General features: G+C 41.7%; 2 protein-coding genes across 4 annotated transcripts in view; one reads left to right on the plus strand and one right to left on the minus strand.

The window, feature by feature from the left end:
- Positions 1-25,786, minus strand: part of SLC25A12 (solute carrier family 25 member 12) — a 223,384-nt gene that overhangs the window by 115,975 nt on the left and 81,623 nt on the right. The gene's annotated exons all lie outside the window — the stretch shown is intronic.
- The window catches only part of HAT1 (histone acetyltransferase 1), a 69,831-nt gene continuing 65,484 nt past the window's right edge, over positions 21,440-25,786 (plus strand). Inside the window, exons 1-2 of one of the 3 annotated variants that reach the window (XM_003824266.5) lie at positions 21,440-21,631; positions 24,670-24,774. In XM_003824266.5, the coding sequence (XP_003824314.2) occupies positions 21,541-21,631; positions 24,670-24,774 (196 nt within the window). In that variant the 5' untranslated portion in view covers positions 21,440-21,540. Of the gene's footprint in view, positions 21,632-22,050; positions 22,242-22,426; positions 23,046-24,669; positions 24,775-25,786 lie in introns of those variants that run through there. The other 2 variants (XM_034954506.3, XM_014344003.6) reach the window with 2 other exon arrangements.

Raw genomic sequence — 25,786 nt, forward strand, 5'->3', positions numbered from 1 at the left:
CAAAAGACTGGAACAGAACTTCACAAAATAAGGTATACAAATGGTCAATAACACATGAAAAAGTGTACGACATCATTAGTCATCAGGGAAATGCAAATTAAATCACAGTGAGAAGGTACCATTACACATCTACTAGAATAGCTAAAATTAAGGACTGAAAACACCAGATGCTGGCAAGGATATGGAGCAACCAGAGTTCTTATTCACTACAGTAGGCGTGTAAACTGGTATAATTACTTTGAGAAAAAGTCTAGCAGGTTCTTGTAAAACTAAAGATACACCTACCTATGACCAAGCAATTCTATCTCCCAATATTTAACCAAGAGAAATGAAAATATATGTCTATTAAAAGAGCTGTACAAGAATGTTCACAGCCACTTTATTCATAATAGCCCAAAACTGGAAATAAGCCCAAAACTGGAAATAACCCAGGTGTCCATCAATAGAAGAATAGATAAACTATGGTATATTTGGAGAATGGAATACTATTGAGAAATAAAATAAACTAATGATACACACAACATGGACAAGTGTCAAAAGCATGATGCTAAGTGAAAGAAGCCTTGCATAAGTCATATAGTACAAAAGAGCATATATCATATGATTCCGTTTATACAAAGTTCTAGAACCAGCAAAATAAATCACTGGTGAAAAAAAATTTGAGCCATGATTGCCAGAGAGGACTTGACCAGAAAGAGGAGTAAGGGAACTATGTGAAGTGATAATAGTAGTATATGCCTTGTCTAGGGGCTTAGATAACAGGTGTATGCATTTTTCAGAACTTAGTGAATGTAAACATAAGTTTTGTACACTTAATTATAAATGTGTGTAAATTTCCTTCAAAAGGAAGAACAACCTGAGCAAATATTGAACTCTAGCCAATGATATATTTAGGGGAGAGGATACTAGTATTTTAAATTTACTTTGAAATGCATTAAAGAAATAAGAAAGATTTACAGATGGATAGAGAAATGGATGAATAGGTATGTAATTTCTAACTGTGGGAGTGTATACAGGAGTTCACTGAAAAAAATTATTGTTGCAACTTTTCTAAATATTCTAAAATTTTCATAATAAAAGGTCAGGGAAAATTTGTGTTGGTCTTTGTGTTTCTAAAAATGGCTATCCATGTATGTATTTCTGTTGTTTGGTCAGAAATTGTACTGGGACTTATTTCCTAACCACTAATAGGCCTCTGCATTGTTGGAGAGGAGGAGAAAGAACTGAAACTGCTTGACAAATAATATACCTCTTTTATGGGGAGGGGAATCTGTGAAAATTATATTGTATTGAGAAGGCTGGGTGTGGTGGCTCATGCCTGTAATCCCAGCACTTTGGGAGGCCAAGGCGGGCAGATCACTTGAATCCAGGAGTTCGAGACCAGCCCGGCCAACATGGTGAAACCCCATCTCTACTAAAAATACAAAAATTAGCCAGGCATGGTGGTGCCCACCTATAATCCCAGCTACTCGGGAGGCTGAGAAAGGAGAACTGCTTGAACCCAGAAGGCAAACGTTGCAGTGAGCCGAGATTGCACTACTGCACTCCAGCCTGTGTGACAGAATGAGACTCTGTCTCAAAAAAATATATATATATAGTTTATATATATATAGTTTATATATATATAATTTATATATAGTTTATATATACAGTTTATATATATACATATAGTTTATATATATATTACATCAAGAAAGAAAAATGTTTTCCTCAACATCAGTTCAGACACTAATTATATGTCCTTGGGGTCATGCATGTTTGGGTATATGTGTGTGTTCGGTCTAATAGTTACCCACAGGAAAACTAGAAAAAGAATGTGAAAGTATATTTGCATAACATACTGACAGTTACCTTGGAAAGAACCAGACTTGGAATCTAAAGCCTAACTTGGAACTCCTCTGCTGAAGTGCACCCAGGATGTAATTCTAGACTGAGAAACTCAGACTTAGGTGAGGAAGATCCTGCAATTGGTCATTGTGTCCTTGGATTGCCCTGTTGGGGGAAGGAGAATTAATCATAGGATGACACCAACTCTTTTGAGTAGGAGATTTCCAAAAAGGGGAGGACAGGTTTGTACTCACTTAGGAAGAGAAGTCTACAGACGACCAGACAAGTAAGCTAGGAATTGGGATATGCCCAGGAAGAAACTTCTCCTGAATAATTACATTAGAGAAGTAATGTAATATTGATCAGTATCAAATTGTACGAGTCAGAAGGATAACTGGGAAGTTTAAGTTAGAAAGTTTTGGAGAAACAGTATGAAATAGCTGGACCTTAAGGAGAGACAGATCTTGTGAAAAGAGACAAGTTGAGGAGAGAAAGTGGGTAGAATTGTGGAATTCTTGACTCTAGTCAAGCCAGTATAGACAATAAATCATGGAGTAACTGATCTACAAAGTCTTGCCTGTACTATGCCTCGCTATCACTGCTTGAAAAGAAGAAGAAACAGTTGCTGTTGCTCACTCTCCTGACTCTGCTCTTCTGTCACCCTGAGTGGATGGACTTGCCTGGATGGTTTGGGGTGAGGATAGGAAATAAAATAGGGAGTCAACAGTTATAATTCCTCTAAACATCCCCAACCCTTCAATAAAACACTATCTGCGAACAAGTGTTGTGTTGATGGCATGGAAGAAAAATCACAGTAATAGGAAGTATAACCTTCCTCGGTGAAGTGCTAACCCCCTCACTGAGATCCATGTGGCAATAGCAGCAACATCATCTCATCAAAGACAGTAGGCTCAGGGTTCTACATGGATAACAGCAGCTAAGTGAGTATAAGCCAAGACTTAACAGAATGGTAATGAGGAGCATGGATCACAGAGAAGCAACTGCCCAGTAGATGAGACAAATCCTTCTTTACTTAAACATGCTAGAGAACATTGCAGGGAGAGTGGGATGCTTCATCATATGGAATTCTATATGGCTATGAAGTTCTACTCTATCTCCAAGATACTATATGTGCCTTCTTATTATTGATATCTGTAAGCAGGAAATATGAAGGGAACATAATCATCTAAAACGATTAAGTAACAATGCACATATGAGTATTCTTAATTGTGTGGTAAATTTATGCAAGAGAGGTTTAGACAAAGAAAAAATCAATTTAAGCTGGATGGTAAACAAAAGGTTTCATGGAAACAATAACTCACCTCTGCTTTAATTCAGCATTTTTCTGCATTCCTTCCAGAATAGGTCTTATTATTGTATCCTTCTTTCTTCATCCATACCCTCAGTCCTAACACTTATCTCAATGCCTGCTGTTAGTCATGTGGGTATTAATTAAATGGTTTATTGATCATTCCTAGCCAGTTTCTCTACCGATAGCCAATTAGTCCCCTTATCTTTCCTAAGTGAAGGCCATTACTGTTGCCCTTGTTGCTTGAGTCAGAAAGCTAGGTACCAGACTCTCCCTTGTTCCTCACATTCAAATAGCCACCCAGTCCTGCATTTTCCATTCCCTTCAGTGCTTTTTAAATCTCTTCTCTTGGCCAGGCATGGTGGCTCACACATGTAATCCTAGCACTTTGGGAGGCCAAGGCAGGTGGATTGCCTGAGCTCAGGATTCGAAACCAGCCTGGGCAACATGGTGAAAGCCCGTCTCTACTAAAAATACAAAAAATTAGCTGGGTATGGTGGCAGGCGCCTGTAATCCCAGCTACTTGGGAGGCTGAGGCAGGAGAATCACTTGAACCCGGGAGGCGGAGGTTTCAGTGAGCCGAGATCATGCCACTGTACTCCAACCTGGGTGACAGAGCAAGACTCTGTCTCAAAAAAATAAACAAACCAAAAAAGCTCTTCTTTTGATTATAATAGCCTTTATTATGCCTTCTAATTCCTCTCTCAGTTTCCACTTCTCTACTTTCTGCCTCCTGTCACTACCCTCAAATCCATTCTCCACAGTGCTACCAAGTGTTTGATCTAAAACAGAAATTGAATTTTGTTACTTGCCCATCCTTCACTGGCTCTCTACTGACTTCAATATAAAATCCAAACTTGGCCGGGCACAGTGGCTCACTCCTGTAATCCCAGCACTTTGGGAGGCCGAGGCAGGAGGATCATGAGGTCAGGAGATTGAGACCATCCTGGCTAACACGGTGAAACCCCGTCTCTAAAAAAATATACAAAAATTAGCCTGGGCGAAAGAGCAAGACTCCGTCTCAAAAAAAAAAAAAAAAAAAAAAAAAAAAGAAGCTCCTCCTCCAGAAAATAATCCCTAGCCCCGTTTTCCCATTTAGGGTAGCCTCCCTTTGGGCACTAACTCTATCCTATGCATAGTATTTATCACACTTTTGTTGTTGTTGTTGTTTGAGACAGAGTTTCACTTTTGTCGCCTAGGCTGGAGTGCAATGGCACCATCTTGGCTCACCGCAACCTCTGCCTCCCAGGTTCAAGTGATTCTCCTGCCTCAGCCTCCCAAGTAGCTGAGATTACAGGCATGCACCACCACACCCAGGTAATTTTGTATTTTTAGCAGAGAGAGGGTTTCTCCATGTGGGTCAGGCTGGTCTCACACTCCTGACCTCAGGTGATCCACCCGCCTCAGCCTCCCAAAGTGCTGGGATTACAGGCGTGAGCCACCGCACCCGGCCTAATTACACTGTTATAATTACCTCTTTGCTTATTATCATTTCCACTGGTGGCTTTCAAACTACTTTACTAACCCACACCTATATATTAAAAAAACACATTTTTTTTTTACAACTCCAGTACATACCAAAATAAAAATTTCACAGAGCAGTACTGAACCTTACTACATGCAACACACTCTGGTATTTACTATTCCACACTATATTCTATTTCTTTATTCTAATTTTGGTTTCAACACACTAAATTGATATCATGCATGACCCTTTAGTGGGCCAAACTTACAGTTTAAAAATATTGCAATACAATGTGAACTCACGTAGATTCTAGAGCATGGTAGATGCTCAATGTAGGAATTGAAGAAAAAGATAAAACAAAAATCTGTGTATCCCTAGCAATTAGTGCAGGGTAAGGTACAAAGCAGTGGTTAATAAAAATGTTTGAGAACAAAATAAACACAAAATTCTGGGATAGATCATCTTCATGAATCATATTCCCCCCATCACTTCCCTTTTTAAGAATAAAGATTTCGCCGGGCGCGGTGGCTCACGCCTGTAATCCCAGCACTTTGGGAGGCCGAGGCGGGTGGATCACGAGGTCAGGAGATCGAGACCATCCTGGCTAACACAGTGAAACCCCATCTCTACTAAAAAATACAAAAAATTAGCTGGGCGTGGTGGCGGGCGCCCGTAGTCCCAGCTACGCGGGAGGCTGAGGCAGGAGAATGGCGTGAACCCAGGAGGCGGAGCTTGCAGTGAGCCGAGATCTATCACGCCACTGGACTCCAGCCTGGGCAACAGAGTGAGACTCTGTCTCAAAAAAAAAAAAAAAAAAAGAATAAAGATTTCTTGGCCGAGCGCGGTGGCTCACTCCTGTAATCCCAGCACTTTTGGATGCCAAGGTGGGTGAATCACCTGAGGTCAGGAGTTCGAGACCAGCCTGGCCAACATGGCGAAAACCTGTCTCTACTAAAAATAACAAAAATAATTAGCTCGGTGTGGTGGTGCATGCCTGTAATCCCAGCTACTTGGGAGGCTGAGGCAGGAGAATCGCTTGAACCCAGGAGGCGGAGGTTGCAGTGAGCTGAGATCATGCCATTGCACTCCAACCTGGGCAACAAGAGCAAAACTCCACCTCAAAATAAATAAATAAATAAATAAAGGTTTATTACAAGATATTAAGATGAAAACATGGACATGTAAAAACATATACAGAGACAGGCAAAACTGGAGAAGGAATAAAAATTGTTGTATTTGAAGGGGATGGTGAGATAGAGAGGCACGATTCTGAAAGCCAGCTGTTAGGTCTTCTTCCAAAAAAGGCTTGAAGTGGTAAAGTCACCAATGTCCAGGATATGGTCATCAGTTCTGTATGTCATAAATCATCTTGTAAATGGCCCAAATATCACTTAAGCTAACCAAATTAACAAGATACTGATGAATAACCAATATAAGCTAATATTTACTGAGTACTTACTTTGTTTCAGGCACTATTATAATCACTTTCTATGAATCTATCCTCAAACAACTCTGAAGTAGGGTAATTTGATGTCATTATCTCCATTTCAAAGGTCAGGAAACTGAGACTGGGAGATTAAGCAGCTTTCCCAAGGTTATAAAACTAATAAATGGTAATAAAGTTATAAAAAGAATAATAATGAAAACATTGTGAAAAATCACTCAGAAAGTAGAGCAATACACCAAGAAAGAGAGGGAAAGGATTTAAATACAAAGAACTAACCCAGGGGGCCCAATAATTGAATTCTAAGAAGTCTGGGGGAAATAGAAATTTAGCATGATAGAAAAGAAATTATCAAATAAACAACGCAAGAGAACTTTTCATATCCAAAAGATGAGTATTCAAAGTGTTCTCTGTGTACCCAAAACAATGAATAAGAAAGGCTCCATACCAAGGCACATTTTGAAATATCAGAACATTGGAGATAAAAAGAGAAAAAAAAACCCAAAAAAACAAAAAAACACAATAACAACAACAACAAAAAAAAACAGGAGGAGGTGAAAACAGCCCCTCTCATTATCTCAGGAAATAATCCACTGGAGAAATTTTTTTTTGAGATGGAGTCTTGCTCTGTCTCCCAGGCTGGAATGTAGTGGTGTGATCTTGGCTCACTGCAACCTCCGCCTCCCGGGTTCAAGAGATTTTCCTTCCTCAGCCTCCCGAGTAGCTGGGAGTACAAGTGCATGCCACCATGCCCAGCTAATTTTTGTATTTTTAGTAGAAACGGCATTTCACCATATTGGTCAGGCTGGTCTTCAACTCCTGACCTCATGATCCACCAGCCTCAGCCTCTGAAAGTGCTGGGATTACAGGCATGAGCCACCACGCCTGGCCTCCACTGGAGAAATTTTTGCCTCTTTTCCCCACAACCTTGGGCTCACAGATTTTGAGGCCCTAGTGTCCAAGGAAGAAATGCTTCCACCAAGAAACACCATCATGGGTCAGATGAATTGGAAACTGAAACTGCCTCCTGGAGATTTTGGGCTTCTTCAGCTGCAAAACTAGAGGCAGAAAAGGGTCACCACAGCCAAGTGGTGATTAATCCCCAATATCAAGGAGAAACTGGGTTGTTACTATACAATGAGGCAAGGATGACTACGTCTGAATCCCAACTGAGGCAACTCAGTAGAGACAGCCAATCCAACAGAAGTAAGACCATAGTGCACTCAGACCATTTGGAAATTAGGGTTTGGGACACTGTACTAAAGAATAAAACATAGTCAAGGTGCTTACAGAAATGAGGGGACACAGAATGAGGGGTGGAAAAAGGAAGTTATGATTATCAACTTAGGCCTCATAATCACCCACAGAAGTAGAGTTCAATAGCAGCTTCATTTTACATTATTCTTGATCCTTATTCCACCTGTGCCTCATACGAAGCGCATTGGCATTGGCTAACATTTCAAATTTCTTCATCCTCTGATGATATGATAGGTGTGGGACTATGTGTGGTCACTGTGTTAGCAACACTGATTTCCACACAAGAGATGGTATGTGAATTTCTTACAGGCAAGTGACACCTGTAAGACACTGGGGCTTTAATTGCCTTTACAGTATTCCACCCAAAAACAAGGCCTACTGACAGGAGACCACAGCAGCAAGGAGCCAGAGTTTCCTTGTCAGGAAATTGGTATAATGTGGAGGCCCCTGTAGGCTCATTGAAGTAATTAAGAATGCATGCTATCTAAGAGGCAGTAAGAACATCGATGATCAATGTCAGCTGGAGAAGTAGAGATGACCAAAAGTGAATATAGTTAAGTAGCAAGATTCATTTCTTCTCTATTCCTACTTCTAACCCCTAACCTGGAGGAGTTAGCCATGAAAAAAAAAAACAAAACAAAAACGAAGAAATATCCTAGAACCAGACACCACCCCCGACCTGCCCCCAACCCAATCTTAAGGAGCTTAGAGAGGGAGAATGCATAAAAAATTGACCAGGATCTATTACACATTTCAGGTCCCTATGGCTACAAATCTGGCCAGCAATGGGGAAGTTTTAAAACTAGTCCAAGTTTAAAATTCTGAAGTTTTAAAGTAGTCCATGCTAGACTTTGAATAACTTAAAAGACCAGAAGGCTGGTCGGGCACGGTGGCTCATACCTGTAATCCCAGCACTTTGGGAGGCCGAGGCCGGTGGATAATCCGAGGTCAGGAGTTCGAGACCAGCCTGGCCAACATGGTGAAACCCCTACCTCTACTAAAAATACAAAAGTCAGCCAGGTGTAGTGGTGCGTGCCTGTAGTCCCAGCTATTCCGAAGGCCGAGGCAGGAGAATCACTTGAATGTGGGAGGTGGAGGTTACAGTGAGCTGAGATCGTGCCACTGCATTTCAGCCTGGGTGACAGAGTGAGACTCCATCTCAAAAAAAAAAAAAAAAAAAGAAGAAGACCAGAAAACTATGGAATCTGCCTGGGGGGAAAGGATATTCAACACAGTACTGAGGAAGCAGTGACTTGAGAAAAAGAAAACATTTTATTTTTGAATCTCCAGCAAGTTCAGATTCCTTAGTAATCTGGTCGCATAAAAGTATGAGTAGAAAATAGTTTATTACATAAGTTAAGTGAATGAATCAGAACTTGAAATTGTATGTATGTGATAAGCACAATTGTATAAATAATCTGAATATATTAAAGTCTGGAGCAGATACTTGAATTTTCCCTAAATCACAATTTTGCATAGGGTCAGCAAAGATCACATATCTAATCAAACGTACTATAATACTTCTTTGTGTTATTTATTTGTTTAAGATGTAAAATAGGTTTATTTAGCATGATTGCTGTTCACAAACCTATGTTAGATGATGGATACTTGGCTACCTTCTGTGGATCTATAAATTGCAAGGGTTTTCTTGTGGGGGCTGGTTATTGTTTTTCAAAGATTAACACTATAGTCTTGCAAAGAAGCAGACTAAACAGAGCATGATCCCTCAGTTCCTCCCTTTTCCATTAAAAATTGAGTATTTTGCTCGACTTTTCCCATTATCTGCAATCATTCCAGTTTGCAGGGAGTCCATACATATAATTGTTAATATTGCAGATATTTCAGAGAACATGTCTTTGAGCCTTCCAGTGAAGATTCCTTTGGCCCACCTGATGTGAAATCATCTATCCTAACCCATTCTATCTCACTCCAATTTCTATAACATCATTGGTAATATTTGTATGAGGACTCTAATTTATGAAGTCTTCCTCCCACACTGAAACATTTTAGGGCACTGGAGCAAGGTAAGAATCTCCTGGAACTACTTGTGGTACACTGATCTCATATGTAGGAGTGCCTTAACCTCAAGACTGGCACAAAAGATTAAATGTTCATGGTTATCATTTTTTAAAAAAAATCTCAACCTTGTATGACCCCAATGAAAAATACATATGAACTAAACAGCATAAAAATAATGAGGTTTATCAAAGAATGAACCTTTCAAATCACAGCTATTGTTCTTATCTGTCACATGATTTAGATAATTATCTTTCTATCTTGAGTAAATGGATGTGTTGTAATATACTAAATATACAACACAATTTTCATTTGTGGTTAGATATGTACTCATATATAATTAAACCTTATAGTAGTAAATAAAATTGTCATTTGGTATTTAAACATATAATCTATTTCATTTAACAAAAAGCAAAGCTAAACCTAAGGAAATTAAGTCATACTGATACTATTTGAATGAATTGGACATTTGTCATCTCCCTGCTGCAGTCCTATATTTACTCAAAAGTACAATATGAACTTCAAAATATGAGAATAAAATAACTTCAAAGTCCACATGCAAAGGAAAAAATAGCAAAAATCTTTACCAAATGAAAGAAACATACAATTTAGCTCAGCAGGACTTCTACACATCCAAGGACAATGTAGGTTTGCAGCCACACATTTTTGAAAAAGAAAATTTCTTGGCCGGGCACAGTGGCTTGCACCTGTAATCCCAGCACTTTGGGAGGTTGAGGCAGGTGGATCACGAGGTCAGGAGTTCGAGACCAGCCTGGCCAAGATGGTGAAACCCCATCTCTACTAAAAATACAAAAATTAGCTGGGCGTGGTGGCAGGCGCCTGTAATCCTCGCTACTCGGAAGGCTGAGGAAGGAGAATTGCTTGAACCCGGGAGGTGGAGGTTGCAGTGAGCTGAGATGGCACCACTGCACTCCAGCCTGGGCGACAGAGCAAGACTCTGTCTCAAAAAAAAAAAGAAAAAAAAATTATTTCTGGTCTTTCTTGCGATCCTTTCTTAACAAAGCTGGCATAAAACAAAATGTTATAGGCTGGGCGCAGTGGCTCACCCTTGTAATCCCAGCACTTTGGGAGGCTGAGGCGGGCAGATCACTTGAGGTCAGGAGTTCGAGACCAGCCTGGCCAACACGGTGAAACCCCGTCTCTACTAAAAACACAAAAATTAGCTGGGTATGTTGGCGGGCACCTGTAATCCCAGCTACTCAGGAGGCTGAGGCACAAGAATCACTTGAACCTGGGAGGCAGAGGTTGCAGTGAGCCAAGATCACGCCATCACACTCCAGCCTGGGCAATAGAGCGAGACTCAGTCTCAAAAAAAAAAAAAAAGTTATAATTATCTGTTAATATTTTAAAAGATTTTAGAAACCTTTTGAAATTTTATTACTTTTTTAAATGAAAATTTTCATTTCTCCAAGTATTCAGAATATTACATGTTTTTTAAAAAGTTACATTCAGATTTTTAGATAAGATTCAGTTAATGAGAATATAACCCAGTATCTCGGGGTAAATAGATCATTCCATTTATATAGGGATTGTCCTTAAGGATCAGGCAGGGAAGGAAGGGGATAAAGAAACCTGAGAGGGGGCCTAAGAAGAGAAGATATGGGCAAACTTAAATAATGTATTCAATACAACAATTAATCTGAATAAAAGTCTTTAGTAAATGTTAGTTAAAAGAATTGCTCTCACTTCAAGTGAGAACTCAGGGATGAAGATAACATAGATCCAGCCTTGTAGAGTATAAGGAAATGGCTGTGCTTTGGTCAAGGAGGGGCCAAGGTAACCATCCAGAGTGACTCAGAGAGTTTAGAGCGCAGGCGTATAACTCCACCTGTTATCACAGCCATGTAGCCATAACATAGGAAGGCCATCACTTGGTTCTACACCACATTGTCTGTAAAAGGTATAAATGCCCTACTGACACCGTTCAGGCATGCTCGCACCCAGAGAAAGAGAGCGAGCCAAAGCTGTCCATCTTACAGATGGACAGGAGGGATCCAGGACACAGCTAGACTTGCTTGTGCTCAGAGAGAGAAAAAGTTAAGCTGCTGACCCTGAAAGCAAGGGAGAGGCGGCTGGCGCCACTGTGCATGGGAGCCACAGGCTCAAGCAGCCCAGACAGAGCAGACAGTGTAAGAGAGCTGCTGAATAAAGCCGTATTTCACCTGCCTACAGCCCCCCGAGTGTTCTTCCACCTATTTGCCACTCATCCTGTAACCGACCAAGGGGTTCACCTTGCCCGCTGCCTAGACAGAGCCAATTCATCAAGACAGGGGAATTGCAATTGAGAAAGAGTAATTCACGCAGGGCCGGTTGTGTGGAAGACTGGAGTTTTATTATTATTACTATTATTATTGTTATTATTTTGAGATGGAGTCTCGCTCTGTCGCCTAGGCTGGAGTGCAGTGGCTCAATCTCAGCTCACTGCAAGCTCCACCTCTCGGGTTCACACCATTCTCCTGCCTCAGCCTCCTGAGTAGCTGGGACTACAGGCACCCGCCACCATGCCCAGCTAATTTTTTGTGTTTTTAGTAGAGATGGGGTTTCACCGTGTTAACCAGGATGGTCTCAATCTCCTCACCTCGTGATCCGCCCGCCTCGTCCTCCCAAAGTACTGGGATTACAGGCGTGAGCCACCGCGCCCGGCCAGGAGTTTTATTATTACTCAAATCAGTCTCCCTGAGCATTCCGGGAGCAGAGTTTTTAAGGATACCTTGGTGGGTGGGGGGAAGCCAGTGAGCCAGGAGTGCTAATTGATCAGAGATGAAATCATAGGGAGTCAGAGCTGTCTTGTTGCGCTCAGTCAGTTCCTGGGTGGGGGCCACAAAATCAGATGGGCCAGTTTATTGATCTGGGTGGGGCCAGCTGATCCATCAAGTGCAGGGTTTGCAAAATATCTCAAGCACTGATCTTAAAAGCAGTTTACGGAGGGTCAGAATCTTGTAGCCTCCAGCTGCATGACTCCTAAACCATAATTTCTAATCTTGTGGCTAATGTTAGTCCTACTAAGGCAATCTAGTCCCCAGGCAAGGAGGAGGTCTGCTTTGGGAAAGGGCTGTTACTGTCTTTGATTAAACTATAAAGTTTCTCCCAAAGTTAGTTCAGCCTACGCCCAGGAATGAACAAGGACAGCTTGGAGGTTAAAAGCAAAATGGAGTCAGTTAAGTTAAACCTCTTTCACTGTCCCAGTCATAATTTTGCAAAGGTGGTTTCAATCCACCTGCTCCCTCCGGACCTCAGCATGGGCTGGAACCTGACCCTGAGCCTAACAGAGAAGTTATCAATAAGGAGCAAATAAGCTTAAAAGTAGAGAAGGTAATGATTCACCATTATCCCCAGAAGGACAGATCAGAAAGTTGAGGCAGTCCTTCTGTGATAAGCAGGCCTACCTTGGTGAATGAACATAGCAGGCCCTCAAAACAGCAAGCCTCAATGAAGCCTGCTGGAGAGAAGTGAGAGGGCAAGACTCCGTCTCAAAAAAAAAAAAAAAAAAAAAAAAGTCTTACTCAGGGTGAAATGTGGGACTGCTGCATGGTACAGCAGCATGTTCCTGTTTGTTGTGGGAAACCCAAGGAGAAGAGGAGGAAGGATATTATATTCACTGTATCAATTGCCCAATACCTCTCCTTGATTCCATAAATGTATTCCGAACAGGTCTCTGGATCTGGGAAGATGACAGTTTACATTTAGTGTTTGAATGTTCGGGTGCTTAATTGATTGAAGGGTAGAGAGAAGGAGGGTAAGCTCCTGATGGGGAATAGCCAGGCTTTCTTAGAGCTTAGTAAGAAAGCTGGAACCTAATCTGAGTTAAAATTGTCTAGGGAAATCCAGAGCTACTGGTGGGCTTGTCTCCAAGAATACTCCCATGTCCCAGAAAATTGTCTCTTTAGAGTTATTGTACCAGGGATACAATTTACTGTGGCAAAAGATCACCTCTTGGAAATTGTGTTCCTTACTCACCCTCCGCCACAGCTATTCCCTGGTGACATTCAGAGGGCAAGGCCTGTGTTACACATGTGTTGGTAGTAATGGGTTAAACGTGGATGAGACACTTTTTAGTCCCTGATTCTAATCACATGCTTAAGGATGTTTTTTAAAGCAAAGAAACTTAGCAGTTTTCAATCCCAAGAGCCGTGAAATACTTAAACAACAGTGAAAGCTTAGTTATTTGGGAGGAAAATTATGTTCTTGGTATTACTACGCAGTCATTTAACAAACATTTAATAGGTATCAACCATATGTCAGACACAGTGACTTTCTCTGCAAAGTAAAGGCAGCAAATTGGCCCTTTCTACAACATGAAAGGGGAAGAAAAAAAGTAGAAAAACAGAACCATTTGAGAGACTTGGGCCATAATATCAGCTTATCTGTTTCTTACTGATAAGCAAGAGTGTGAAATTAAGTCAGGGACCTTCACGGGTGCACAAGTGATCTACTGGGACAGAAAGTATTAAAAATGCAGCTGAGCACAGTGGCTTATGCCTGTAATCCCAGCACTTTGGGAGGCCGAGGCAGGCGGATCACTTGCGGTCAGAAGTCTGAGACCAGCCTGGCCAACATGGTGAAATCCCATCTCTACTAAAAATAAAAAAATTAGCTGGGGCCGGGCACGGTGGTTCATGCTTGTAATCCTAGCATTTTGGGAGGCTGAGCTGGGCTGATCACTTGAGATCAGGAGTTCAAGTCCAGCCTGGCCAACATAGTGAAACCCCATCTCTACTAAAAGTACAAAAAATTATCTGGGCATGGTGCCGGGCCTATAGGTACGTGCCTATAGTCCCAGCTACTTGGGAGGCAGGAGAATTGCTTGAGCCCAGGAGTGGAGGTTGCAGTGAGCCAAGATTGTGCCAGTGCACTCCAGCCTGGGCAACAGATCAAGACTCTGTCTCACACACCCGAAAAAAAGCCGGGCGTGGTAGTATGCGCCTATAATCCCTGCTACTCAGGAGGCGGGAGGCTGAGGTGGGCCCATCCCTTGGACCTGGGAGGCAGAGGTTGCAGTGTGCTAAGATCATGCCTCTACACTCCAGCCTGGGCAACAAAGTGAGACTCCATCTCAAAAAAAAAAAAATAGTATTAAAAGTGAGTATTTATGATCTTTTTTGTCTAAAAAATAAAACATTAGTAGTAATATTTAATATGTGAATTAACAGTAGTAAAAAGCATACATTTTTAAGGAGATATGACCAAAAGTTGTTACACATATGTGTGCCAAATAAAAATGTATCATAATGACGAGATTATCTGATTTCTAAAGCCACTTGGCTCTAAAATTCCTGATTCTGTATTATTCAACTGCCTTAGTTTCTCTTAAACTATATTAAAAAATAAAATCCCATCTATACTAACACTGACTTCCTCATATAAAACAAAATTTAATTTTGAAAAGATTTTAAAAAGCAAATCTTTTATTCTTTAAATGCATCCTACCCCTACTGACTCACCCTTCTTACCTGATAAAGCAGGTTCTCTTTGTGTCATGTGATGCCAGTCAGTATGACTCTTTCTTCCTCTTAATTCATTCAACTGACTGGCAAAGGGACTGGCCCTGTGTTTATGCGATTAATGAAGTTAACCTTAAAGTCTGGATCCCCCTAGAAAATTTTTGAAAAAAATCTCTTTAATTTTCACTAACTTGCACAGTGGTTGATTTAGCTTGTTGACTTCATATAGTCCCTCAAAACTCCAATTTGTAAAAAGAATTAGAGAAAACACTACCATAAAACTAAACTTTATTTTTATTCTTTTAAGGTTTATGAACTAACACTGAACTAGCATCATTATATAGTTGGTATAAACCTTGTTACTTTGTGTGTCCACATCATGGGAAGTTAAAACTCCTGCTGTACATAGTGATATAGGTAAATAGGTTACAAAGGAGTTGACTGAAAACCAACCTATTAAAATGACAGATTTCACAACAAGGTGAATATATTCTTAATATTACTGAACTATAAACTTAAAAATAGTTAACATGGTAAGTTATATGTTATGTGTTTTTTTACATTAAAAGAAAGACAATGGCCTGGTGCGGTGGCTCACACCTGTAATCCCAGCACTTTGGGACAGAGGCGACAGAGTGAGACTGCGTCTCAAAAAAAAAAAAAAAAAAAAAAGAAATAATACTTAAAATAGCATTTTAATGATAGAATGTATAATATCACAGTTATTATTGTATTACCTACCCAAAGTAGACAAATACATAATTAATGCCATTCTAATAAATTAGTTTCCAAAAGTAAAGCAGGCATCACTGGACAGTCATTTTGAAAACAGGTATAAATAATTATAGTGCTTGTTATTTTGGCCAATCTTTGCTTGTAAATAATGACAAAATGCAAAATGGAAAATATTAGTTTTCAACTAATTGTTCCTAGTTTTGATTAAATTGCTTCCCTTAGAGTCTGTGTACCATAATACGTTGAATGTAGAGAAGAGGATAGGGAGTTAGCAACCATGTCTAAAAACCTCCAAAAAGATGGATAAGTTTCTCTTTTTTTTTTTTTTTTTTGAGACGGAATTTTGCTCTAGTTACCCAGGCTGGAGTGCAATGGCGCGATCTTGGCTCACCGCAACCTCTGCCTCCCGGGTTCAAGTGATTCTCCTGCCTCAGCCTCCCGAGTAGCTGGGATTACAGGCATGCACCACCACCCCCGGCTAATTCTGTATTTTTCTTTGAGATGGGATTTCTCCATGTTGGTCAAGCTGGTCTCCAACTCCGGACCTCAGGCGATCTGCCCACCTTGGCCTCCCAAAGTGCTGGGATTACAGGTGTGAGCCACCACGAGCAGCCAGATGGATAAGTTTCTAACTGTGAAAGAAACCAATACATCATCATTGAAAGAGACAAATGGTATTAAAGAATAAAAAAAAACTCATTAGGCTGGGCGCGGTGGCTCACGCCTATAATCCCAGCACTTTGGGAGGCCAAGGAGGCAGATCACTTGAGGTCAGGAGTTCGAGAACAGCCTGGCCAACATGGTGAAACCTCATTCTCTACTAAAATTACAAAAATTAGCTGGGTGTGGTGGCGGATGCTCACTGTAGCCCCAGCTACTCGGGAGGCTAAGGCAGGAGAATTGCTTGAACCTAGGAGGTGGAGATTGCAGTGAGCCGAGATCATGCCACTACACTCCAGCCTGGGCAGACTCTGTCTCCAAAACAAAAACAAAAACAAAAAACCTCATTAATCCCCATCTCTAAATTCCCCCTAAAGGCAACTATAGTTAAGTTTGTGAGGTATGCTTTCAGATGTTTTCTGTTTATATCAAAATATATTTTTATATAAATGAAATAACATTATATTTTTTGTAATTTATTTTTTAGCCTATTGTATAGGAGATAGAACATATTAGCCAGCCCCTTGTGCTAGAAGTTTAGGCTATTTTCAACTTGCCAGTGAAAATAATACAGCATTGAACATCTTTGTTTTAGTGTATCTTTGCATTTCTGTGAAATAGTTTTGCAGTACAAATGCTTAAAAGTGGAACTGTTGTTGCCTCAAAGGATACACAAATTGAAAATTTTGTTACATTTGTAAAAATGTGTTAAAATTTCTAAATTGCCCCTCAAAAGTTACTAATTTATACACGTATGGGTAGTACATTAGAGTTAGAAAATAAAGACTGTTGGTAATTTTTGTGTATTTAGGATAGGGGTCCTCTTACAGTAGTTTTCAACATGAGCTGGTCCATTTTTATTTTCTTTCTTTCCTTTTTTTTTTTCTTGAGACAGACTCGCTCTGTCGCCCAGGCTGGAGTGCAATGGCGGGATCTCAGCTCACTGCAACCTCCGTCTCCCGGGTTCAAGCAATTCTCCTGCCTCAGCCTCCTGAGTAGCTGGAATTACAGGTGTATGCTACCACACCTGGTTAATTTTTGTATTTTCAGTAGAGATGGAGTTTCACCATGTTGGCCAGGCTGGTCTCGAACTCCTGACTTCATGTGATTCGCCTGCCTCGGCCTCCCAAAGTGCTGGGATCACAGATGTGAGCCACCGCGCCCAGCCTATTTTCTTTCTTGTATCCCATTTGGAAGTCATCTAGCTGGATAATGGTTTCTGGATAATTGCTCTGGGAACTGAGACTCATAACTTTATGCTCATTAGCACTATGAGCTAAAAAAATGAGCTAACTAACTACTGTTATTTGTCTGTGTAAAGGTATGCATTTTGAAATGAAGACACATTACATACATGCATTTTTCTTTTAGGTCTTAGATTTCCTGCATCAATTTTGTGATGACCATATATATATATATATTTTTTTTGAGACGGAGTCTGTCTCCCAGGCTGGAGTACAGTGGCATGATCTCGGCTCACTGCAAGCTCCGCCTCCTGGGTGCATGCCATTCTCCTGCCTCAGCCTCCCGAGTAGCTGGGACTACAGGCGCCTGCCACCACGCCCGGCTAATTTTTTGTCTTTTTAGTAGAGACGGGGTTTCACCGTGTTAGCCAGGATGCTCTCGATCTCCTAACCTCGTGATCTGCCTGCCTCAGCCTCCCAAAATGCTGGGATTACAGGCGTGAGCCACTGCGCCCGGCCCGATGACCATATTTTTTTGTGCCAAATTTTAATCCATTCTGGAGGTTTCAAAGCAAGATAGTGAAGTTTATCAGTCCATATGAACTTGAGCCTGTACCAACACATGGTTGCCAGTTCATACCTAATAGTGTAATATGGCCTTTTTCTCTGAAGAAAATGCCTTTTCCAAATCTCCCTTACTAGAATAAATGTTATCATAGTAATACCACTTCATACCTGCATAGAGTTTTAGAGTTTACAAAGCTCGTTCACAAATATTATTCCGTTTAGTTTTTACAACAACCCAGTGTGGTGACTGGGCAGTACTATTATCTCCACTTAATAGATGCAACAAGGTTGAACAAGCATGAAGTAGTAGAACTGGGACTAGTAGGGCAGTAAACTTCCCACAAGATATGTTGTCTCTTCCATATATATATGAGGATAGCATATTCCTTTCATAGAAATTTTATTCCATGATTGTAATAGTTGCTTTCTTAAATTCTCTTTGGAACAAAGTAAAATATAAGTTAAAAAAGGAAAGAAATCCCTACCAAAAAAAAGAGAATTTTTTTCCTTTTGGGTAATTTTAACATTACCTTTCCAAAATAAGTCATTCTTTTATCTTTTAGGTAAACTGTACCAAAACATCTATTCTGTAACATTAAAAAAAAAAAAATGTGAGGATGGACATGGTGGCTCACGCCTATTATCCCAGCATTCTGGGAGGCCAAGCTGAGAGGATTGCTTGAGGCCAGGAGTTTGGGACCAGCCTGGGCAACATACTGAGACTCCATTTCTACAAAAAACAAAAAAATTAGCTGTGCACAATGGCACACATTTGTAGTCCTGGCTATTTGGGAGGCTGAGAGGCAGGAGGATCTTTTGAGCCCAGCAGTTGGAGGCTGGAGGCTGTAGTGAGCTATGATTGCATCATTGCAATCCAGCCTGGGTGAGAGTGAGACCCTGTCTCAAAAAAAAAAAAAAAAAAAAAAAGTGAACATCTAAGACGAGGACAATATAAAACCTCAATTCTGCAAGCAGATCACATTAAATGCTAGTCATATAATATATCAGTAAGTTTCATCATATTTTTTTCCTACAACTAACCATAATATCACAGGACTAATAATCTGTGATATACCACAGTTAAAACGTAATTCTTTTTGATTTCTTACTTATGAAGATCATAATTGCTGGTCAGCAATTGATCCATAGATAAGGTGATTTTGGAAAGAAATGATAAGTCTTGCCATTTTGAAAAGAAAAGTTTTTTTTTTTTTGAGATGGAGTCTAGCTCTCTTGAGCAGGCAGGAGTGCAGTGGCACTATCTCAGCTCACTGCAACCTCCGCCTCCTGGGTTCAAGCGATTCTACTGCCTCAGCCTCCCAAGTAGTTGAGATTACAGGCTCATGTCACCACGCCTGGTTAATTTATTGTACTTTTTAGTAGAGACAGGGTTTTACCATGTTGGCCAGGCTGGTCTCAAACTCCTGACCTCAGGTGATCTGCCTGCCTTGGCCTCCCAAAGTGCTGGGATTACAGGTGTGAGCCACCGTGCCTGGCCAAAAATGATTATTAAAGAAAAAGATTGTTTTCCTTTTTTGATCCATAATGTCATTAGTCCCATTGATTTCAGTTTTCTGTCTTAACATTATGACTGTAATTTCTTTTTTTTTTTTTTTTTTGAGACGGGGTCTCGCTCTTGCCCAGGCTGGAGTGCAGTGGCGGGATCTCGGCTCACTGCAAGCTCCACCTCCCAGGTTCACGCCATTCTCCTGCCTCAGCCTCCTGAGTAGCTGGGACTGCAGGCACCCGCTACCACGCCCGGCTACTTTTTTTGTATTTTTAGTAGAGACGGGGTTTCACCATGTTAGCCAGGATGGTCTGGATCTCCTGATCTCGTGATCCGCCCGCCTCGGCATCCCAAAGTGCTGGGATTACAGGCGTGAGCCACCACGCCCGGCCTATGACTGTAATTTCTTGTGTATCATTAGGTTTCAAGAAAAAGGATCTTGAAACCTTTTTCTTGGGATCACGCCTGTAATCCCAGCACTTTTGGAGGCCGAGATGGGCAGATCATCTGAGGTCGGGAGTTCGAGATCAGCCTAACCAACATGGAGAAACCCCGTCTCTACAAAAATACAAAATTGCTGGGTGTGGTGGCGCATGCCTGTAATCCCAGCGACTCAGGAGGCTGAGGCAGGAGAATCGCTTGAACCCGGGAGGCGGAGGTTGTGGTGAGCTGAGATTGTGCCATTGCACTCCAGCCTGGGCAACAAGAGTGAAACTCCGTCTAAAAAAAAAAAGAAAGAAAGAAAGAAAAAGGATCTGGGCATTCTCAGTACATTTTCTGATCTTTATTTTCAGGAAAGCCATCTCTATATAGTTGAGCAAATAAATACTGGGCTGAGTATCTGATGAACTGCACTCTGCATAGGTTGCATACTGAGAATGAACTTGGGCAGTTTATCTTTTCTGGGCTTTGGTTTCCTCATCTCTAAAATGAGAGGGTGTGTTAGTTCTAGACCATCATCCCAAGGGTCCATTTAAGCTTTAGCGTGCATCACTGTAAAACTTGTTAACAAATATTTGTTGAGATAAGGAATTCTGGTGTATAGCCAACATTGTGGGAATATTTGTGGATACCTAAATAGTGGTTTATCCTCTGGGGAAAGCAGTTCCTACAGCTACTAAATACTAACAAGGCCTATGGCTAAAATCAGGTAGCACCTTGTGATGTAATTCAAACCACTAGGACATGTGGCATGCAAGACTACACCAGGCTACTTGAGGTATTTATTAGGTAACAATTTTTTTTTTTTTTTTGAGACGGAGTCTCACTCTGTTGCCCAGGCTGGAGTGTAGTGGCGCAATCTCGGCTCACTGCAACTTTCGCCTCCAGGGTTCAAGCGATTCTCCTGCCTCAGCCTCCCGAGTAGCTGGGATTACAGGCGCCTGCCACCATGCCTGGCTAATTTTTGTATTTTTAGTAGAGACGGGGTTTCACTATGTTGGCTACGCTGGTCTCGAACTCCTGAGCTCAGGCAATCTACCCGCCTCGGTCTCCCAAAGTGCTGGGATTATAGGCGTGAGCCACCGCGCCCGGCCTAGGTAACGATTTTTGCGCGCTAAATGGTTCTTAGTAACCTGAAGAGTGAAAGCAGAGTACCTAAATATCATACTGTATACGTTAAAAACAGGGGAGAAAGGAAAAAAGATGTTAAACTTTACAGCAAAATGAGAAACAAATGAGGAAAACAAGTGAAAACTTCTCCCGCAACTGAAACTCAACCTCTACATTTTACCTAGGTAAAATGGTAAAATTGCCCACAGGGCTCAGGTGTTTGGATGCACTGTCCAGGCCAAGAGGAAAGATTTTCAGCCAGTCTCCAAAACATCTCAGGGACGGGTATGGAAAACAGGCGTAAAGTGTCTGTATTGATCAAATCAACCCCAGAGAAACTTTCCTAGGGCCAGAGAGCATCTCAACCGCGAAGGTCCGTTTGCGGCCCCCTCCACTTCAGGCCTGCAAAGCGGCTGACGGCATTCGCAGTGGCTAGGCAACGGCCCGCGCAGACTTCTCGGCGTTAGCCCCGCCTCTTGAGGCGCTTCCGCCGCCGGGCTCCTGGACACGCCTCCTTTAATTGGCTAACGTCACGCTGGGAGTGGGCGGGGAAAATATGTCAGACTGTGCGGTCACTTCCGGCCCGGGAGCGCGCGGGTTGATTCGTCCTTCCTCAGCCGCGGGTGCTCGTAGCTCGGAAATGGCGGGTAAGTTACCGGGAAAAGTTTACCAAGGGGAGGAGGCGGCCAGATCGGGGATAGAACACCGAGACGGTGGTGACAATGCCCGCCTAGAACTTTCGGGCTGTAGCCTGGGTTCCAGAAGGCCTGCTTGGGACCGGAAGTGCGGAACTCTCAGCTCAGCAGCTCCTTGTTGGCGGCGGTCCGCGCCCCCGCCCCCAACTGCTTGGGGTTCTGCGCCTTCTGCCAGCAACCCGGCCCCTACCGAGGGCCGAAGACGCCAGGGAAAAGCGTCATGATTTGGGCTTGTAAAATGCCACATGCCTTGGGGCCTGTTTCTCTTCCCATTCCTTTTGTCCACTGCTGCTTGCTTCAGCTCTTGTACATCTGGTCCTGTTCCCGCCAGCTGATTTTAATGCTCAGATCCTCCTCCTCTTCCAGGTCTCCGTCTACCTTCCACTACAGTCAACTTCTGAGCTAGCGCATTGCTGCCTTGCCCTGCTCTGGCGCTCCCACTTGGATCTCGACTGACTTCGTAGTCGTCTCGTTAATCTGTCACACTTTAGTATTCCGAGGATCGTATTTAGATGCCCTTTGAGAAAGACTTTGTTCCTGAACTCCTCCCTTCTCTTTTAGGGTTGGACTACTATAATACAATTCTCTTGTGTACATTCTAGAGACCCTTCAAGTTACAACATTTAATAATGTATAATTGCTATTACTTTGTACGTGTATTAAGGCTGTTTTGGTGTGATTATTTTTTTCGATTACTTGTCTTTTGAAGTTATGGACAGTTTCTTTTTCCTGAGACAGGGGTCTCTCTGTCGCCCAGGCTGGAGTGCAGCGATCATAGTTCCGGGCAGCCTCCAACTCCTCCTAGGCTCAAGCGATCCTCTTGCCTCAGCCTCCCGAGTAGCTAGGACTACAGGCATGCGCCACAACATTCGGCTAAAAAAAAACAATTTTTTTAAACCTTTGAGAGACAGAGTCTGGCTGTATTGCCTCAGGCTGGTCTGGAACTCTTGGCCTCAAGCCATCCTCTCTCCTCAGCTTCCCAAAGTGTTGGAATGACAGGATTGAGCCACTTCGCTGGCCTCTGTTGCTTTTATCATCTCTTTACAGGGCATTCCTCATAGTCTCTCTACATTAACCATTCAATTTTTATGAATATGTGGGATAGACAAGCTGTTGTGTGAGCTCTACAGATGTTTAAAGAAGGACTTTTCTACCAGACGGAGATTGTAGGATCTTGAAGTACCACAGAAGAGGGAGGACGCACTCTAAGAATTACATCTAAATTCGAATTTTGGGCCCATCATTTAGTAGTTGGATGCCCTTCAACTAAACCTCTTTCTAAGCCTGAACTTTTGAATATAAAATGGGGGTGATGTAATACCTACTTATAGAATTGTGCAGATTGAGCTAATATATGATTTCACAGGTTAAATTTTGTTGCTTACATTCCTCGAAGTAAATTCTGTAATCTCAGTTCTGTAGATTAGGGTCAGAGGGGTTAAGTAATGTGCTCTAGTTCCCTGAGCTTACTAGCTACTAGCTCAGTAAGTGTGTGAAATTGTCAGAATCCAGGAATTCTCACTCCAGACTATTAATCTGTACTGCTTCAAGTCTTTCCCATTTTCTGTGTGTGTGTTTTAACCCCTTTTTGAAGTTCATAGCACATCATTGTACCCCTTTTTATTTTTTGCTTACGGCTTTTTTCTGTCTGAATTTTTACTGATTTTTTTTATTTTTTGGAGACTGAGTCTCGCTCTGTCACCAGGCTGGAGTGCAGTGGCGCGATCTCGGCAACCTTTGCCTTCTGGATTCAAGCAATTCTGCCTCGGCCTCCGGAGTAGCTAGGACTACAGTCACGCGCCACCACGTCCAGCTAATTTTTGTATTTTTAGTGGAGATGGGGTTTCACCAGTTTGGCCAGGATGATATCCGTCTCGACCTCGCGATCCCCCTGCCTCGGCCTCCCAAAGTGCTGAAATTACAGGCGTGAGCCACCGCGCCCAGCCCATTTTTACTAATCATATGTCCATTTTGTCAGGAGATTTGTTATCTTGAAAGTTTCTCTTGATAGTGATATCTTCCAATGTTATTTATTATATATATTATTGAGTAGCCACTATGTAGTAAAACTATTGTGCCAGTAGCTCACAGTTTATGACTTTAGGCATACATGATTTTTAAATATTTAATACAGTGGAAAGATGTTCTCTTTGTGCCCCTGTTCCTCTTCCTTCTTTCTTACCCATGGTAACTATGGTTACCAGATATTTGTGTATTCTTCTTGAGACGTTCCATGCATTATCATTTCCTTATCTGAAGCACTCTGGTAGACTTTTTCCAATACTTAAAATGAAATTCTGTCATAATTATCAGAGGACATTCTCATTTTGCTTTTTACATCTTATAATGAAAAAGACGACTTAGGTATAAATCCTAGCAGGTAATTTGTATTAGTACATGTTCAGAAATGTTAGTAATCTATCATGTTAATTTTCAGGTTTATTCATTTATATTAAGTATGCCTAGTTTATAAGCCTGTATCTCAAAAGTGATTTCTTTTTCTGTTTTGTAATGAGGCATTCGTTTTTTTTTGTTTTTTTTTTTGAGATGGAGTCTTGCTCTGTCGCCCAGGCTAGAGGGCAGTGGCGTGATCTCGGCTCACTGCACCCTCTGCCTCCTGGGTTCAAGAGATTCTCCTGCCTCAGCCTCCCAAGTAGCTGGGATTACAGGCGCCCGCCACCGTGCCCAGCTAATTTTTGTATTTTTAGTAGAGACGGGTTTCACCATCTTGGCGAGGCTGACCTCGAACTCCTGACCTCGTGATCCACCCACCTCAGCCTCCCAGAGTGCTGGGATTACAGGCGTGAGCCACCGTGCCCAGCTGGCATTCTTAATACATTTATTTAAGAGTATGCGGAGAATGACTTGTGCTTTTATGATCTATCAGCATGTTTTAAATCATACCCCTATTCCACTTATAATAACCCTATTGCAGGTTTGACAATTTAAGTCACTTCCAAACTAAACCTTTTAAAAACCTTTTCTCTTAGGATTTGGTGCTATGGAGAAATTTTTGGTAGAATATAAGAGTGCAGTGGAGAAGAAACTGGCAGAGTACAAATGTAACACCAACACAGCAATTGAACTAAAATTAGGTATGTATGCCATTTCTAAGTGATGTTATGTACATACTGTGTGTGTATATATAATCTTTCATTTTAAATTTGAAGTAAAATTTTATGTAAGAGCAGTTATTTATGCAAATGTATGGTTTTCTGCATTTATTGAACATATTCAGATTTTATTCAGTTTTGATTTATGTCATGCAAGGTGTAGATGTTTGAAAGGTGACAGTATTTTATATAAAAAGGAAAGATGGTGGGGCAAAAAGTAATAAGTATATATAGTTTCAGCCTCTTAAAAATATTTTTTACTTTTTTGCCTGTAAGAATAATAAACAATAGCAAATATTGGTGAGGATGTGGAAAAAAACACTTGTATATTGCTGGTGGGAATGTAAAGTGATATAACTATTTTGGAAAACAGTTTGGCAATTTTCTTTTCTTTTCTGTCTTTTTTATTTTCTTTCCTTCCTTCTCTTCTTTCATTTCCTCCCCTCACCCCTTTTTTTTCTTTCTCTCTTTTTTAAAGAGACAAGGAAGGTCTCACTCTATCACCCAGGCTGTAGTGCCACGGCATGGTCATAGCTCACTGCTGCCTCCAACCCCTGGGCTCAGGCAGTCCTTCTGCCTCAGCCTGCCAGGTAGCTAGGAGACCACAGGTGTGCACCACCCAAGCCTGGCTAATTTTTATAAAAAAAATTTTTTTTTTGAGACGGAGTTTCACTCTTGTTGCCCAGGCTGGAGTGCAATGGCGTGATCCTGGCTCACTGCAACCTCCGCCTCCTGGGTTCTAGTGATTCTCCTGCCTCAGCCTCCCGTGTAGCTGGGATTACAGGCATGCGCCACCACGCCCGGCTAATTTTTTGTATTTTTAGTAGAGACGATTTTTCCATGTTGGTCAGGCTGGTCTTGAACTCCCAACCTCTGGTGATCTGCCCACCTTGGCCTCCCAAAGTGCTGGGATTACAGGCATGAGCCACCACGCCTGGCTTATAAAAATTTTTTCATAGAGATGGACCCTACGTGTCTATGTGTCCAGGCTCAT

The sequence above is a fragment of the Pan paniscus genome, chromosome 13, assembly GCF_029289425.2.
Source record: "Pan paniscus chromosome 13, NHGRI_mPanPan1-v2.0_pri, whole genome shotgun sequence".
Lineage (NCBI taxonomy): Eukaryota > Metazoa > Chordata > Mammalia > Primates > Hominidae > Pan > Pan paniscus.